Source organism: Perca fluviatilis, chromosome 9 (genome assembly GCF_010015445.1).
Source record: "Perca fluviatilis chromosome 9, GENO_Pfluv_1.0, whole genome shotgun sequence".
Taxonomy (NCBI): Eukaryota; Metazoa; Chordata; class Actinopteri; order Perciformes; family Percidae; genus Perca; species Perca fluviatilis.
The window spans coordinates 26,693,091-26,711,623 of record NC_053120.1 but is presented as its reverse complement, the minus strand read 5'-3'; the positions used below and the strand labels follow the sequence as shown (position 1 = coordinate 26,711,623).

The following is an 18,533-nucleotide window of genomic DNA, read 5'->3' as shown; positions in this document are numbered from 1 at the left end:
CTCCCTAACATTGACAGTAGTTTTTATAGAGTTAGGGTTAGGGTTAATTTCGCTTCCGTGAACCGGATGTAGTTCCCACTCCGACAGGTCCTACGAGAAACCAGTACGTGCAAAAGGTTCCTAGGTAGGTATCGAATGTAAACAAACCGGCATTGGGGGAATACACACGCTATCTCGCCTGCAGTCGGAATGGAAGGGGTTTGATGCAAATTAGCGACAGTCGGCGTTAAGGGGCTAAGGCCCTGAAAAACTACAGTATTTTCTCAGTCACCTTCTTGCTATAAGTGATGGGCTCCCACGGGAACACACAGAACTCTGTTTTGATTTGAGATGTGTATTTATTTGGTGGGTTTCCAGGCCACTGTCAATCACCTACACAGGCCTGATGCTGCAGATTAGATGAATCATTTTTTACTTTGATATTTGCTTATTTACCGTTAGTAATGAGTATTCAATGTAGTGGAGAAATATATTAAAAAAAAGTTTTCAAGGACTTTATGACATTACATTTTAATTAAACACTGGTTGATATCACAGCAAAGACCAATGATGTGCACTCCATCTGTAGCCTATAATATGAGGGATTTCTGCCTGGGTAGAGTGGGATTAGTACCTTAATTCATTTATTAAATCTTCCTCCTGTTTGTCATCTCCACTGTGGACTTTGTTAGATGTTTTTGAGAATGTGCTTTTATGCTAATGATGTAACTCTGTACAGCCATGTAACGTCTCTAGCTGAGGGCTGAAGTGGAAGCTTAAATGAATGAATAAATAAATACCTGGAGAAGCAAAAAAACATTTTTAAACTATTAAAATACAGAGTCCGCTATGTTCTTCAATGATTAGCATCCTGAAGAGCTCTGCTTTCTGGGAGTAACAATAAATAGCAAAATGTCAAGTTCCAAACACCTTATCAACATCTCCATCAGGAACGTCTGAGAATGGGAGCTTTGAGGAAGCTGTAACTAAATTGAACGTGAAAAGTCAAGCCAAAAGCTATAAAGCACAGGTCTGTAGTGTCTTAAAGTGTGCTCCACCTACATTAACAACCTTTGCTTGCTTTATAATAGAAGAAAGCCCTAAGAAGTATTGGAGTAGACAATGCCACCACCCATTTCCCCTGCTTTTAAGGTCTCGTATACAACATGCACACCACCCACAGGACCTACAAACTACGCTCCCTCCGCCATACACACCGCTCAACCTTGCACGGCAGCTGGATTCTCGCGATATCACGATCACCGTGGGATCACATATCACACGAAAATCCATCTCGTCAGGCTTCAAGGAATGCGTTTGTGTCTGAACAACCAGCGGACCGAACCAATCAGCGTCCGGTGGGAATCTGCTGACAGCTGCGGCTGTTGGTTCAAAACAACAATGGCGGACGTGATAGACAGGTGGTTCATACAATCACCTGCCAGGTATTGTTTTTAAAGCGCCTGCCCTTTTCTAAACAGTTTTCTAATGACGGCTTCTCAGATGGTTCTGTGTAACAAAGCTTCTGGTGCGACAGGTTAAGGCACTGCACCACTGCTGGTCAAATGTGGTATATCCTCACTGAGAAATGTGTTGGACAGAGAAAAGACATTGGTCCCTAACTATACACACCCCTAAAATACACAGTCATTCCATGTGATGTTAACAATAATTATAAAGTTTCGATGTAAGGTTACATCTTCATCAGAGTCCTCTGGTGACTGGTGAGGACTCTGATGAAGATGTAACTTTACATCGAAACGTTAGTCACTGTTATGCACCTTAAGAAATAAAACCATCAAGTAAGAAGACATCTGTGTTGCATCGGCAATTTTTTGCTATTTTATACTGTTGTGTCCTGCCTTGGTTGCACCGGATTGTTGTGGTCTGCAGAAGCGCAGAGAACTTTCCTTTTTTTCCTGAATAATTATAAAGTATTTGTGATTTTTTTTTTTAAAGTGGACTATGTGAAACTCAAACCATTAACCTTCAGTATCAAATGCAATGTAGGCCAATGTACTAAATACAACTTCCACACAACAAAGCCTCTAGTGCTGCCTGCTCCACTCTTGAGGCTAAAGTACATACAATGCATTGCCCATACCAATGTGCCTGACTTTCAGATCCCTGAGCAGTGCAGCTGGGCAGCTTGTGAAGCTCTGCTGCTCGTGCGAAGCTCAGGTTTGCTTACACGCATCAGGTTTGGTCCGGCCGAGAACTGTGGCTGTGCTCTCTGAAAGTAGTTGCCCACACCAGGAACAGGGATACCTTTTTTTGTCGCAGAACTGTCCACTTGTGCTCCTGGGATTTGACAGTTCTGCAATAGGCCTGATTTAAACTGAAAGGGGGTACCTTTATACCGGAGAGACAATAGCACACTCGAGCAACTGGACATGTTTCTAAGTTGATATCTTTGCCGTTGAAGATAAAATGATTGTAAAAGTAATCTTGGGAAGAGTAAAGTATTTAAAAAAGCAAATACAGTAAATGCATTTTTTGCTGGAGGTCACAGCATCAGTTAAGACACACAGGTGTTCATTTCCTCAGCTGTTTCATCTGGCTCTGAACACACGACAGAACTGTGCTCTGTTCCAAATAGCTTGGCTGTGATACATCACTAATAGCAGTAAATCTCTGGGATTCTCATTCATTTTCTTTAGCCTGCCCTTAACATTTGTTTGCATTAGACTTGGCCATTAAATATAAAATGTGTGTATAACATGTATGATGCGTCGCAAAGGACAGGTGCACATATTGAGAAAGATCACTGTGTCAAACAGCTTATTAGCTTCATGGTGTTTGTCACTATGGAAGTGTTATGCATCAATGGTGTATCCATGCACAAATCCAGCAGGGATGTTGTGGCACATCCAGCCTGCCTGTTTGAGTGGGTTGTCTCTGGCTGTGGAGCATCTGCAGTATATTTTGTGGAATATGTACATCTTCAGTGTAGAGCAACAACAGAACATTAGAGTGACTTTGATTATGCACTTCTCACATCCTAACAAAGCATCCTTGACACGACATGTACCTCACCACATATACCCAGCAGGATCCACATCTCTCTCCATTCCTCCTTTCCTCTCATTCCTCTTTTTCTCCCTCTCTCTCTATCTTCCTGTTACTTTACCACTACCTCTCTCTCCCTTGTTTTTGTTTCCCTTTTATTTTCTTCTGCAGCAGTCAGGGAGCAGCACCTGGTGAACATTATTTTCAAAAAGCATCATCATGCATCATTGTAAGGATACATGCTCTAATCAGCTGAACCATCTGGCAAACGGCTTATGCACCATCAAGCTTAAATGCTTTGCATCTGTTGATCAAATGGATGTCTCATTGTTTTCAGAGTAACACCCTTAACCTCTGAGCCTCTTTGTACTTCGGCTTGCTGTCACAAACAAGACTTTTTATGTTACAGAGGTTATACTGATCATTTGAATAAAAGATTAATGTCACATTTACCACAACATCAGGCAGGGTTTTCCATCTATTAAGCTACTATTGGAGCTTTATGGTAATGCAAAGCCGTGTAGGTAATTCAGAAAGGCGGTAGTCTACCTGTCAAATGGCAATTGCTCTCATTTTGGAAGGAAAGGGGACATTGACCTTTCTATCTTTTATGTTTTTGTACAATTGACACAGCTGCCAAATGTCAGTATTCACAGATTTGTTTAGACCTCTAATTTGGTTGATCAGACAACCTAATACATAATTTACACCTCTGTCGAAGCAGAGAAGCACCCTGCGCACAGACCCTAAAAACAGTTTCTGATATTACAATGATTTATTCCACTGACTCGTGGCAGACATCCTACAGTCTCTAAATAGTGTCAGAGTTTCTTGGCCTACTTATACAGACAGCCTTGCCAGTAATGTTATGTATTCCTTCAATAAACTCTAAATAAGTCATAGCCACAAGTGTGAAAAACAGGGGGAGAGAAAAATAGCTTTGTATACCAAAGCTACACTACCACTCCTGCAGCTGCTGACAGCCACACTCAAAGTAACGAATGAAGAAAGGGGAAATAAAACATATCATATTTATGATAGTCCTTGAGAATTCACGAAAGCCACGCTTTCTCTCAAGGATTAATAATATATTGCATTCAATAATGAAAGGTAATCAGTTGACTGTGGTTAAACAGAAGCATGTCCAAGAGCACATCCTGTAAATGGCACCACTTCACATATCAGATTCACAGACTTAGAGGCACTTACTTCTCTTCCTTTCCTCCTGTCTTTGTATGAGACACAAACATGTTTTTTTTTGCTTAAGCCAAATTGTTAGCTCCTGGAATTGCCAACTGAAACAACATTGCCTTACATTTTCCTATACAGTTTTGTTTAGCTTTCACGGAATATCTAACAACATTTTGCAATATTCACTTTAGAGTAAGGCACTGATTTGAACTTTCGAGAGGCTACAGTTCAAAAGAGATACAAAGATAGCACAAACAATACAATCAGACTGGAGGACAAAGCCTCCAATACACACACACACACACACACACACACACACACACACACACACACACACACAACACACACACACACACACACACACACACACACACACACACACACACACACACACACACACACACACACACACAGACTGAATTCCTTGCAATACGGTTGCACAATCTTTCATCAGCACTATCGTGTTGCAAAATATAGGTATGCATGCAGAACACAAAGATCTGAATTGCCATACTGTCAGTGCTTTACCCATCAAAATAAGAGGCTTCTCAGCAAGACTGAACTCCACTTTTAATCACTGTCTCTGATTGATTATGCCGGCCCAAAAGTGCACACTTTGCACTGAAAACATCACCATGAATATTTGACAAATGGATCTCCTCTCCAGATATATTGCCCAATGTTGAAAATGATTGCAGATGTACTGTACACAAACAGCATTTTCCATCATCTTACTTGATGTACATGCGTTCATTTGGCTTGAGGTGGATACATTTGTAATTTAAAGGTTAATCAGGGTCCTGTAGCATTGATTTCCACACCTGGTCTGCTATCTGTCCTGTTCATTACCTCCGCTGAGGATGTTTTCGGCTCAGTTTGTCTGTCAGTTTGTCTGTCAGCAGGATTACTGAAAAACTACTGGCTCGATTTTCATGAAACTTGGTGAAAGGGTGTAGCATGGGCCAAGGAAGAACCCATTACATTTTGGAGTGGATCCGAATCACAGGGCGGGTATACACATATTTTTCACCTGCGTTAACATTGCGAGATAGGGCGTTTGTGCTGCATTCATGTGATGTCGGAATAATCAGAAAAATGATTTTCCGTCTGGGAAAATTCATACAGCATTTACATTGTGAGATAGGGCATGCCTTGGCGAAGGTCTGCACTCACCGAGTGCCTTTCTAGTTTTAATGCAACTGGCTGTTGTGAAGTAAGTGAATCAGGACCAAACAGGATTTGTACAATAAAACCGTCCTTTCTTTGTGTCGGTGGATGAAAAAGTGAACAGAATACCATCTTAAGAGAATATTTTACTTCCCCACAGGAACCACAGTACAGAGAGAATTTGATATAGTGCAGCAACTTTTTTAGTAAGGATCCCTATGATGGCTGTAAAGGCAATCTAAAATAGGCCTTGTTGCACTGATGGCGGTTCTCTCTCTCACACTGATTGGTTAAAAGTTACCAAAGTCATCACCTTAAAAACTCAATACTGCAGTGTTGACAAAGTAGGTGAGCTGAGCACAACAAAGACTTGGCTACTGTATTATTTATTTCAGCTCGTGCTTTTGTTGAGTGGAGAATCTTGAAGTTTCCTCTGTCTCAAGGAAAATGAAGCACTGCTGAATAAGCTAATGTTATGCAGTGGGTAGGTATTTCAAAGTCCTTCCCTTTCCTCTGTAATGTATCTGCATAGGAGGTGTTTGTTATGGAAAACAAAACCAACTGAATGCAGATCATGCACAAGTGCTTCAAAGCGCAAGGTCAAAATACCACGGGGAAATTAGCGCCTTATCTGTAAACTTACTTATTGATATTCCTCATTCTGCTGCTGCTATCCACAAATATGTTCTGCATTCACAAACAACATAAACATACAAATCCAAATGACTGTATTTTTCATCTTAGCGTCTCTTTCTGTCCAGTGGAATCATTTCTGAATACCAGCAAGAAGTCACCCTTCCTTTTGGCCTTGCTGCAGCTCTAGTTTTATTCTCGCTCGCTCGCACACACACACACACACACACACACACACACACACACACACACACACACACACACACACACACACACACACACACACACACACACACACACACACAGAATTTATATCCCAACAGACATTATCATATCATAAAAACAAAAGTTGACCTACAAGAGCCTCCCTGGCATGTACAAATGCACACACCCACACAAATTCTACATGCACTTACAGTAAGACATTAACACAAGCATACACGAGATCCTGTTTGTAGCATCACTAACCAACCCTCAATCCACAAACACACACACACACACTTACAAGAAGAAAGGGAATGAAACTAAGTGCTCACCCAGGGCTTGATGAAACTCACCCGACACCTGGGTCATGGTGGTGGGTGGGAGGCTGTTGATGTTGAGCGCCCCCATCTGGTGGATCTGTGTGGCGGGAAAAGCCACGCTTGGCGTGAGGTAACCTCCGTGGCTTGCTGCCATGATGGCTGCCTGCTGCTGCATTAGCTAAAGAAGAGGGACACGGAGAGATGGGTGGAGGAAAGGAGGGTTGGATGAGAGGTGTGTGTGAGAGAGCAGGAGGGAGAGCGGGGTGTGAGAGAGGTGAGGGGAGGACAGATGGTGATGAAAAATATAGTAAGTTGGGAACGAGTCAGACAAAGACGACGGGAGAAGGGGAGTGAGAGAGAAACATAGCAAGGGTAGAACAGAGGGAGGGATGTATGTTGAGGTTGATGGATGGATAGTGCATGGGAAGTACAGAGAAAGTAGAGCGGAATAAAAGAAAGGGAAGAAAAAAGAAGCCTGTCAACCTATGTTTAGTGAATCTGTCTATCCTCCCAGCAGGAAGCCTGTCACCAGCTGCAGAAAAGATTTAATAGCTGTCTGTTGGGCTCATACAAATCAAGGCATTGACATGTGGACATTATCTCTGTGCTCAGGGAAAAGGCAAAGTTTGCAGAAGTGGTGCAATACTTTTCCCTTACAATTGTCAAACTTCACAAGACTCTTATTTGGATGTATAGAAATTGCACAGACGTCTAAAACTCTCCTGTTTTTCCCTGACCCCATCTCTAATGTTTCTGATGTATTTGTAATAATAGCTGCTTGTCGCATGACGTACAGAGTTTAAAATAAATTAGCTTTGTTTTATAATTATATCAGAAACCACTAGGCCCGTCTATGGGCTAGTTTTGCCAAAATTAGATAGCATTTTGCAAATAGAATACATTTGGGGTTGGAGCTTCATTAAATAACCATTTGTTTGCCACTGGAAAGTTGCTTTAGAGACACATACATACATTCCATACACATACATTTTCCAAACAACATTGTCTACTGTACTTTGGTTGTTTTATGGTGTCACTGAATCGAGACCCTGAGTCATTAAAACAATATTTTTTATGCAGGCGTAGCAAGCAACTCAGATTCCAGACCATGTTAGTAATACAGCATGTTAGTCAAAAAATTGAAATGACAGTCGATTTCCACCCATTGGACAATTCCACAAAGAGATAAAATCAATAGTGTTTCATTCACTCTGCATTTCTACTTAGCATGAAGTGAGAGCTGAAACCATTTTCAATCAAATGCAGCCCACAGAGTGTTTATTCATGCTCACATGCACCGCTGCCCTCATAAACACACACACGCGCACACCCATGCACACACACACACACACACACAACATGCATGAAGAGCAATAGAGACTATTTGAGTTTCCGCACTCAGCTTAAATTCTCTCTGTGCAGACCACATGCTGAATGCCTAATTCATAAGAAAATCCATCATTCCACAATGGCTTTTGCAGCTTGTGAACCAGTGGGTTTACCTAGGCTATCAACAATCTTTCGCTGGCTGTGTACGTATCCAGACCGGTGTGATATAGGCATACGAACACAGCTAGACCAAACTCTTACCCTTGTCTCTGCATCTGTTTAATACAGACATATCTGCTATGTGTCAGGGGAGCTACTGATGGCCATGGCCTGAGAATGACTCGCAGAAGCAGAAATCAAACTCTTCTGCCACTGGCACTAATGCTAATGACGATATGGTGAGACACTGGAGGTATAGAATGCCATTCTGCTTGTATTTGCATGGGGACCCTGCAACGGAAAAGCCAATTATTTTCCCTCAGTGCCCCTGTCAGGTAACCTGAAAGCAGCTGTCCCGCTGTAGAATGCCCAGCGCTGGCATCTCATCCATTAGCCACATGCCTTGCCACTGCTATCTATTAACGCCTTTTGTCATTTGCATAATTTTAACGTGACAAATGGGAATCATCCATTCCTTTCCAAATAAGATGAATTGAGCCTTTAAGGGGGTATAGCTGCAAAAGACAGCAACGGAACAAGAAACTAAACAAAAGCAATGACACAGAAACAAACAAAGAGGTCGAGAGGATCTGGGGCTCCCTTGATTTGGCAATGCTGTGACTGCCCCCCATTAGGATGTGAACAGGGTCTGACTGGGCTGGTATTACAGAATAAATACACTGCCACTCCACTCACTGTTGTTTTTGTCTTTTCTCTGGCTCTGCTCGCAGCTATCAGCGAGGACTGAGGACTGATTCTAATAAGCTTGCAGCCTATTCGTTGTGGGCCTTGTGGCCTAGCTGCAAGCATGGATGGGGTAATAATGGAGTAGGAGTGAATACTAGCGTCTCCAGAATACCAGCCTCTCTCCCAATGCATGTTTTAGATAATGCAACACTTAATGCCATCTGTCAGATTGTCATGGATAACAACTCTGGCATTCATTGACGCTTCGTTTCAAATTCAAATGCAGTAAATTGGAAACCCAAGCATATAATTACGTTGGAATGCAGTGGTTAATACAAACTGGCTCTGATAAAGAAAAAAATGAAGAGCAGAAAGCAGAGTGGTTATGTTGACAGAGATTTTCAAAGTCGTTTCATTTTACTTTTTATATGTACATGCAAAAGCAATTTTTTTTCAAAATTTCAAAGGCATTATATTCAAAACCCATTCCCGTTTTCTTTATTTATGCACGACCCAGCAGATAGCAAATGTCTCTGGTAAAGAATAAGCAGAACTGAGTCTTCATCATCACAGAGACACAACCTTTTCTGCTTTCTTTTGAAAAGAAAAGGGAAGAAAGGGCAGACAGAAACAAGGGGGACAAAAGAGAAGTGTGTGAGATGAAAGGGAGCAAAGAAAGTTGCCAGGGCTCCAGCAGCATTCATTTAGTGTCAGACATCTGCTTTTTTATTGCAACCTGATGGCATTACTCTCCCCTGGTGCCAGCAGGCAATCACCTCTTTATCACATGGCAATTATCTCTGTAGCGCTGCTCTGTGACTCGCTGACTCTCAGCTCTGTCACATGTGACCCCTTATAGCCCAACCAGCCTGGGACGGAGAGAAAGAGAGAAAGAGAGAAAGAGAGAGAGAAGGAGAGAAAGAGAGATACTGTACGTGAAAAAGGGAGAAAAAAAAACAAAAGAGAGAAAGAGGGAGACAGTAGTTCAATAAGGTGAACTAAAAGACTGAAGACAGAAGAATGAAGCTCAAGGGCCTCATTTGTTACCTCCATGCAGGCAGGCTCTATTTCCACAGAGAGATTTGAATAGTTTTTTTTTTCATCTGGTGCACTTTGTTGTGTGTGTGTAGAGCTAGTCCTCACAAGTATAATACAGCTAAACCAGGTCACACACATGTGTGTGTGTGTGTGTGTGTGTGTGTGTGTGTGTGTGTGTGTGTGTGTGTGTGTGCAGGCAGTTTATAGCACAGCTAAATGATGCAGTAATCTGTTACCATCGTTTCTCATGCATGCTGTTTGAATGTGAGTCCCTCCAACAGGGGGAGATGTTTCCTAATGCGAGTTTACAGTCATCATCCTCCCTCTCATCCACCCACACATTGTCACTATTAGCGCCAAGTTAAACCATTTTCTCTCATTTCATTTACTCACACTCAGTGCAATGCATCTTTTAGGGAGACAAGAGGGGCACAGTGCTGGAGGTCCCTTTAAATCTAAAACTTCTCTCTTGTACCCCGACACAGCATGTACTGTAGTTCTCTACCTGAAGGGACCAAGGGAAGCTAAAATGGCTGTCGTCGCAGAGAGACACGGCTTTAGGAGACAAAGGAAGAAAAGTGACTTGAATCAAATCTAATCTTGTACAAATATCATGTTTGTGTCTTGAAGGGGAAATACAAAAGGTAATAAACGCTGGTTTTATTACTTGCATTCAGCGATTCATGGGAGAACTATTATCACTCACTACTAACACCGGAATAAAACAAGGAATCTCACTCTCTCGCTCTCCTTCTGCTTGTGTTTTATGAAATCACCTTTTTGCAAATAGGATGTCTCCTGTCAGAGCACACCAGTGTCTGTGTCTATCGTGAAAATGGCACATTTCTCATATTTGGCATATGTTGTCAGTGTTGTACCCCTCCAATTTGTGTTCAGAGCCCCCTCCTTCCCCTGGTTTGACTAAAATCCAATTTACTGGCTGTCAGCTCAACTCTATAATCCTATCCACTGCTGTAGTGGCGAGGTAGCTCTTTGAATTTACCATTTACTGTACTTCCTGGTTATAGCTATATATACACCATCTCTCCCCACGTCTGTATTCTATACTGTGCCAGCTCCTCTTCTCTTGGCCAGTGTATATGGAGAGTAGGCGAACATGTAATGTGTCTTTGGAGATAAAGTCCTTTTTGTGTCACTGCAGGTTTTTCGTCTTGGGGGAATATGTGTAGTTTATCTTGCAGTGAAGAAACATTTGTCGTATCATTTCAGCACATTCCCGTTGGCTACAGTGGTATCGAGGCTGCACACCATATACTGTACATGCAGCCAGCACCAATGACTGTAATGTAATCATTACCGCTGAACAAGCAGGACACCCACACTAAAGATAACTAATATTTCCCTTTATTCCACATTATTGCGAAACTAGCAGTCCGAACCGGTATTTGGACCCATTAAATAAGTCTTTAGCGAGATATGAAAACAAGAGCCTCGCTGATAATCCATTACTGCCTCTTGTGCACCCATTACTTTATCAAAAGTTGGGTTGATTTCATATCCAAGGTTGCCTTGCCTCGGAGTTCCTCCACCGACTCGCTTTATTTTGCTAAATTCATTATATGCAGGTACATGGCACCCACAGTCTCTGTGATTCATAATACTAATACAAGGAGAATCTCACCTTCACTAACATCATTCATGCTGTATAATCTTTGTGTCGAGAAACCACATACGTGCAATTCTTCCTTTAGATTTAATGGTAATTGATTCTCTCTAATGCTGAAGTATCCCCCGTGCCCTTGTTACTTTCACTCGCAACTCAATTTCCTAGCATCATCCTGCTCTTTGTCATATTATACATGTGTATAAGAGAGAGAGAGAGAGAGAGAGACACACACACACACACACACACACACACACACACACACACACATACACACAGAGAGAGAGAGAGACACAGAGAGAGGAGAGAGCAAAAGAAAGAACATTCGCTGCACTGTGCGTGTGAGTGTGTACACCCTTGTGTGTGTCTGTATGAGTCGACACGGGTCTCTGCCACAGTAAATAAGAGTCATGGCCAACCTGAGCGGGGCACAATGGTCTCCCTGCAGACCGCCACTGCCTCCACCACCCTTTAAACATTTGCATTTCTCCACATTTCCTGGGAAAGGGCTGCATTTCATGAATGGTAATGAAGGTGGGAGTTTTACTGGGGAGAGCACAAGAGATGGCCTCGCAATTACTCTGGGATGGTCAATTTGCACATTTCACACTGGGTCCCATGGCTGTGATGTGAAAATGAGGGGAATGGATAAGCCTCCAAGAACTGGCTAACGTCAACCATTAATCCTGGCGTTTAGAGACAGCAAAAAATATATATTTAACTTTAACACCCAAATAAGTACAAGAAAAAATGAATTTGTGTTCCTCCTTCTCTGTAAATAAATACTCTGCTGATGTTTATGTGCATTTATGCAGTGTGTTGTGACAGAGGCCCAGGTTTTTATTTCAGGACTGGTTGAAAAGCTTTTCTCAAATTCATTTTAGCCTTCTTCAAGTAGGCGGTGCGTGTGTGCATGCACGTACACGTCAGGGCTTATGTGTGTGTGCTCTGCCTCAGCAGGGAAGAAGAAAGTTTGTGTGCAGATAAGTTGCCCATGGAATATTCTGAGTCAACTGTGGCTCCTGGAGCATCTCATGGGCCCAGAGGGAGGGACGGGGGAGGGAGAAGGGAAGGGTAGAGAAGCAGTGTGATAGAAGGTAGAGCAGGCGCATGGTGAGAGGGGCTGCATAGGGCTGTCTGAACTCATCAAAGAGCCGGGGGTCTGCTGTATGTGTATGGTGCCATGCCCTGAGGGGGGGTAGGAGGACAGAGGGAAGCTGATGAAGGGGTTGGAGGCTACAAGCTAACTAAATGTGTGTGCACCTACGTGCTGTGGGTAGTGAAAGTCTGAATGTAATGGCATAGCAGCACTGCTTAAGAGGAGCAGAGGTCGGAGAAGGGGTGCTGATGGGAAGTGACGATAGTTTGGAAAGCTAACTCACTTATGACAATGTCTACCAGATAGGGATCAAAATGTGCAAATACAAAGTCTTGATGTACTGAAATTACTAGAAAAGTTAAAAAACTACAGATTTCAGTGGCAGATATCCTGTGTTAAAACGCCTGATGTTTTGTTAGACCCAATAACAACCAAGCTAAAGGTCAAATGTAGGAGTTACATTGTGTATCCCATGTGTCATGAGTTCTAACACGTCTGTGGTTCCACCTCAGCAATACATTGAACTAGCCAAATGGGAATTACAGGTCAAATAAAAAGGATGTGTATGGTATTAATCAGCAAACATAGAGACAGCATCACTTGGGACTTATTGAGCCACACACAATCCTTTTTTTCATATATGTACATCGTGATTTATTTTTATTTGTCTATTTATTTCGCTCCATTCGCTCATATCCCATGTCTCACTTCTTTTTTTTCATTACATTTGTGCAATACTGTTGGATAAACTTGTCACTTTTTCACACAATCCTTGTTTTGATATATGTATATAGTGCTATATTTTATGTATGTCATCCCATCTTATCTTACATCTTAGTGTTTCTCATTTTATCTTCTATATGACTAGTGCTCATATTGCTGAGCTGACCCGTTCTCTTGCCAAATACATTTTCAATCAACTAACCAACACATTAATTTTATTCGTCATGTGAAATTGTATGATGTACAATTCCAGTATAATCAGCTCCTTCAACCTGTGCATGATTGATCATAGGAATAGGAAAAGCAGAATGTGGCCGTCGGATTTACACACAGAAAAAGAGTCACTTGGTTGAATGGCACAGACACTCCAGGATCCAGCCAAGTCTCGGCGAAAGGACACCACAGCTCCCGACATCTTGCTGGAAACTGACGCAGGCACGGAGGCCACCCAGCTTAACGTCCGATGCCTGCACACTGGTTAGCAGGATCAGAGAAGTCTCAATCGGTGTTTAATTCCTCCATGCTTGCCTCGGTGCCCCCTCTGATGTACAGATGGAGATAGACGCAGAGATGGTCTTGCTTGTCCACGTAGTCGGGATCATAGCCATATCATAGCTGATAGCCATCGTTAACTTGTTCTCTGTGTTCACTCTGATGTTTACATTTGAAAGACCTCGACCAGCCAGGCTAGCAGAGTCACCAGGAGACTGGTGAGTTGAATTCCCACACAGAGCTGGTTTAAAATCGGCAAAGTGTCCCTTTAAGAGTACACTGTATTTACAATATTTTCACAGCTTTACCTTGTTGTCAGACCGTCTTTCTGACAGGGAACTAAAGCCGTAATCTATGCTCTCTTTTAAGCCTCCTTTAACAAAAACAGTAATTTTTCCTTGCAGAACACAGGAGTTGCTGGTCTACCGCTGCCTCGATCGGTTAGTTTGTGTGACTTTGGTGAATCTGAAACAACCCCTTAGCGTTAGGCATATGAAATAGCCTCTGCTAGCTGCTAGAGTGTTACCTGCGTGCCATAGCAACCGCCTCGGTATGTACAGGCAGCCAGCCCAGGAGGGCCTATTTTATTGTGAACTTTATTATTTATTAATAAAAATCAATTTAAATTGTAATGTGTCTATAGCTTTCATATTGCCATACTTGATGACCGCTAAGGCAGTTGTCCTCACTTTGCTTTGCGTCGGGCCGAAAAATGCCCCTTAGCTGTGATATAATCACAACATACCACGGCCTGTTGTGAGCTATTCCTTAAGTGTATGTAATCAGCCACTGTGTACGTATATGTTATAATTTAATGTGTTTCCATTTTATGTGTTCTGTGTATGCTACAGTACATGTGTCTTTTCAAACTCACCGCATGTGCGTAAGAGCTGTAGGTGCTGAAGGGAAGGGCGATGGCTGGGTTGAAGATGCCAAACTGCCCAACCATCTGCTGCATACGTCTGATGGTGCGCTCCTTGTCTGTGTCGGCAAACTTGACCACCAAGCTGGAGGAAGCACCCTGAGGGGGTAGAGAGAACTGAAAATCAGAGAAAAACAGCACAGACACTTAACCCTGATTTACTGCAAGCACCTTCAATGCCAACACTCAGTCAGTCAATCAACAGTAGGATCACAGTCTAACAGCATCATCTATCCCCAAAAGGCTTTGAGCCACTTCAGGAATCATTTGCATATGTGACTGTTAGGATTTGCCACGTAAAAGGCTTAAAAAATCCAATACAAGAGCATAAAGAATGCTATTGGTTATTATTTCTGATTTCTTGGTATGCCGTGTTCATTAGCAACATTAACCAGTGTTAACATTATTATGTAGCGAGCTCCTGTAATTGCATGTCAGAGTTTTTTTTTGCCATTCTAGATACAACATGATTGCACATTTGTATTATTGCAGAGAATCGTGCCTCCTTATTTTGTGGCTGGCATACATAAACATGAACCCAACAGAGATATGTGAAGAATAAAAATGTTCTGCTTATTGAGTGAACATCTCTGTAGGCAGATGTGTAGGCAGATGTGCAGACAGAAACCTTCCGTTCTTACAATCAGTGTTTAACATGTACAAAGTCACTTGGGGCAGAGCATCCGCGCTGTGCATGACATACTTTATATTTTCTCCCAGCTTTCCCCCTCCAGTACAGTACATATATGTAACCTTGGTGCTCCTCCTCAGAGATGAGGTTAAAAGATTTGCAATGTACAATGATTTGAAACAAGAGCTACAATTGGCAGTGGTTCCTATTGCCCTTGGTGAATGTGTTCTTTAAAGAAAATGTTGCATTTTAGGGCAAATTTCTCTCATTCTGCCCTCCGTTTAGCCTCCCTCCTCCTTTCATTGGCTCTGCCTATCCATCCGCTTACCAACACTATTACCTCTTTCTGGAGCACAATAATGAAACAGCAGGTGTGTCTGGCACACACCCTTCATTAAGAATCTTCAAATGATTTAGCTCTACAGTTGACCTTTTGTGTGCTCCGCCTCTCCTCCCCTCTGCGCCCCCAAACTGGCCATCGATCCACATAAAAGGCCGAAATATTACTCTGATCTGACAGTGTAGAAAAGGTTGTGTGTCAGTCACGATAAGAGGCCCCCTGAAATTGATGCAAGATTGTCAATAACAGGGGTGACTGGGGAAGTGCCTGGATTGAAGGTTGGGGGTTGGGGATTTTAAAGGGGCTAAATAGGGTATTTTCTCAGTTTGGTTGGATCTGGGTGAAACCTGTCAGGAGTTGTGTTGGACTGTATTATAAATGGCAGCTGTAATTCTAACTATATTACTATTGCATAATTCACTTTTCTGTTTTCATTTTCCTTTGTTTGCATCTTCCCCTTACTGAGGTCTCAGGAGTTCTGCTAATAAAGACATCTACACAGAAGTTCAAAGACAAGCACTAGACCCTCCGACTGTAGCATATAGATTTTATCCTCTCCCTTTCTCTTTTTCCCCACTTTTCTCAATATTCCCCCTAGCCCTCTCCTCCTGGCTTGCTCGCTGGTTGAATCACAGGTTTGAAGGATTGTAGGTTGAGAGACCAGTTGGTTAGTTGGCTGCCTGAGTAAATGGCTGATTGTCTAGTTACTTGAGTGATAGTTGGCTAGATGGTTGGCTAACTGGCTGACAGACTAATTGTCAGACTGTCAAGCAGGCTGACATCTTTAGTTCGGCCAGCTGAGTGACTAATTGTTTTTGATTCTTGATGTGAGTGCCATCCTGTCAGACTGGAACAACAATTTTTCCTGCTTATTAAGAGCTGTGTACAATTCTACAATAAACAGAATAGACAAATGAGACAGAACAGCATAATCTAGAAGAGACATACTTCAACATTTCATATATTAAGACTACGCTCAGTCACTTCAAGGTTAACTTTGGCACAGTTACAGGTTTAGGGTTCGTCTGTTGTGTCCGTCCATCTTTTTACTATCTGCATCATTAACTTTATTATGAGGTTTAACTTTGGGAGAGTCCAGGACAGGGCAGTGCAGGACCAGAATACTGAAGAGACATGCTAGTATATATTGAATATTTTAACCTCCTTCCCACAGTTAAAAAAAAAAAAGCTATTAAAGTCCTAGCTTCTTTGGTAATGAGAGCTGCGTGTTCCTGCTCTGCTTCTCAAATTTTTGGGAAAGGCTGAGTTTTATAATCTGAGGGTATTACCGCATTGGTCCGAATATAAGACGACCCTCCCTTTTTCAAAACTCATTTTTGGAAAAATACATTAAAAAGCCAAATATTGTTTTCATAAAGAAAACTATTTTATTTGAAAATTATTCTAATAAAAACACATTGAATAAAACAAGGTAGGCTGTTGTTTTTAACATCTTTTAAATACAATAATATTTTCAATATCTTTTTAGATAAAAGTGTCACATTTAAATTAATGGTAAATATTTCCAAGGCCTTCAGCTGAATGACTGCTCTGGTAATGGGCTTCCCATCATTACATTTTTCTGACACGTAATCACACACTCTCCTGTCAATCTCTTGGAAGCAGCCGCTTTGAGCATGGATGTATTAAGAGGTTAGGCTTTGAGGACCACGGTAAGATGTTCTCTGGGTGATTGCATTTTTAGACGGTGTAACATCTCCATGACAATGCCTCGTTGTACTTCCGTTCTACTTCCGACTTCCAGGCTTTTTGTAGCTGGATATATCATTTGTTTCGTCTATGTATGAATGTGGATAACGTTAGTGATAGTGATCGAGATGCTTGCTACAGTTACACTTCTAGTGATGAATCGGCGAAAACACGTTTTATTTCTCTGAGTCACGGCTTTGTTCTAACGCCGCTGGGCTTTCTCTCTCTCTCTCTCTCTTCAGTCAGTCTCTATCTCTCTCCACCATATAACGTTACCGTGCTTTCGGCCGCTCGTTGAGGCTCCGTCATAAACTCAGCTTTTTCGACCAGCTGTTTGTAACATAAAAAAAAAAAAGGATTATGGATCATTTTATTTCTATAGATAATAGCTGACTTCTCTATTGGCTGTTGAAACAGTGACGTCCCGTACGTTCTGCAACTTGAACAGCTGAAAGTCTAGACCCCGATTATAAGACGACCCCACTTTTCAGACTTTTTTCTAGGAATAAAAACCTGTATTATATTCGGACGAATACGGTAAGTTGGAACACTGAAGTCAACCTCTTTTCTAACAAGAATTCGACTGGAGTGTGCCTGCTTGAATGATAGAAACATGGTTTATTGTGAATTGAAATGTCTTGTTGTATAAGAGCCTTGTGCCATTCTCTTTCATATCCTTGCATGTATGTCCCACTCTCTGCAAAGCTTTTTTGAAGGAGGTCTATACACTGACTTTGCCCTCCCACTGCTTCTCCTTAGGACACCTGAATCATATGGCTTATCGGCTAAGCATCCAATGCCACATTTGTTTATATCCCAGGTTTCCCCAGTTAGACCTGTCAGGCTATCAGTGAGTAGAATCTCCATTGCTATAAAGAGAGCAGGATGAAGTGTGAAGTAAAAGTCTCATTAAATTTTTAAGCTGCCAAGTGTGAGCACAATCCCCCTGCCAGGCGGCTCCCAGCTGCCTAGAGAGCCACTGAAGGAAGGGGAGTTAAACAGGGAGGATAAAAAAGGCACTACTGAGATCCAGAACCAAAAAGAAAGTCTGTCTCTTTACAGTTCCTTCTCATTGCCAAGGAGGCTTGATGTCTGTCTAAGATGCACACCCAGCTATACATCCCATACTTCTTTAACTTTTAACATATGGCAGCTCGCATTAGTGCAGGGTAAATCTAGAAAGAAGACTGATCCTGTGTCCTGTATATATAGCTGTATTGGTTTCAAGTGTCACATGCTGAAGGCCTTAATGGTGTGGCTGCACGAGTTAGTCAAA

At 42.1% G+C, this 18,533-nt stretch overlaps 1 protein-coding gene across 14 annotated transcripts in view; it reads right to left on the bottom strand.

Moving 5' to 3' along the window:
- The window catches only part of celf5a (cugbp, Elav-like family member 5a), a 202,058-nt gene that overhangs the window by 12,778 nt on the left and 170,747 nt on the right, over positions 1-18,533 (bottom strand). For 5 of the 14 annotated variants that reach the window (XM_039811678.1, XM_039811681.1, XM_039811679.1 and 2 more), the window contains exons 6-7: positions 14,529-14,693; positions 6,516-6,681 (exon numbers count right to left, since the gene is read on the bottom strand). In XM_039811678.1, the coding sequence (XP_039667612.1) occupies positions 6,516-6,681; positions 14,529-14,693 (331 nt within the window). The remainder of the gene's footprint in view (positions 1-6,515; positions 6,682-14,528; positions 14,694-18,533) is intronic. The other 9 variants (XM_039811687.1, XM_039811689.1, XM_039811688.1 and 6 more) reach the window with 4 other exon arrangements.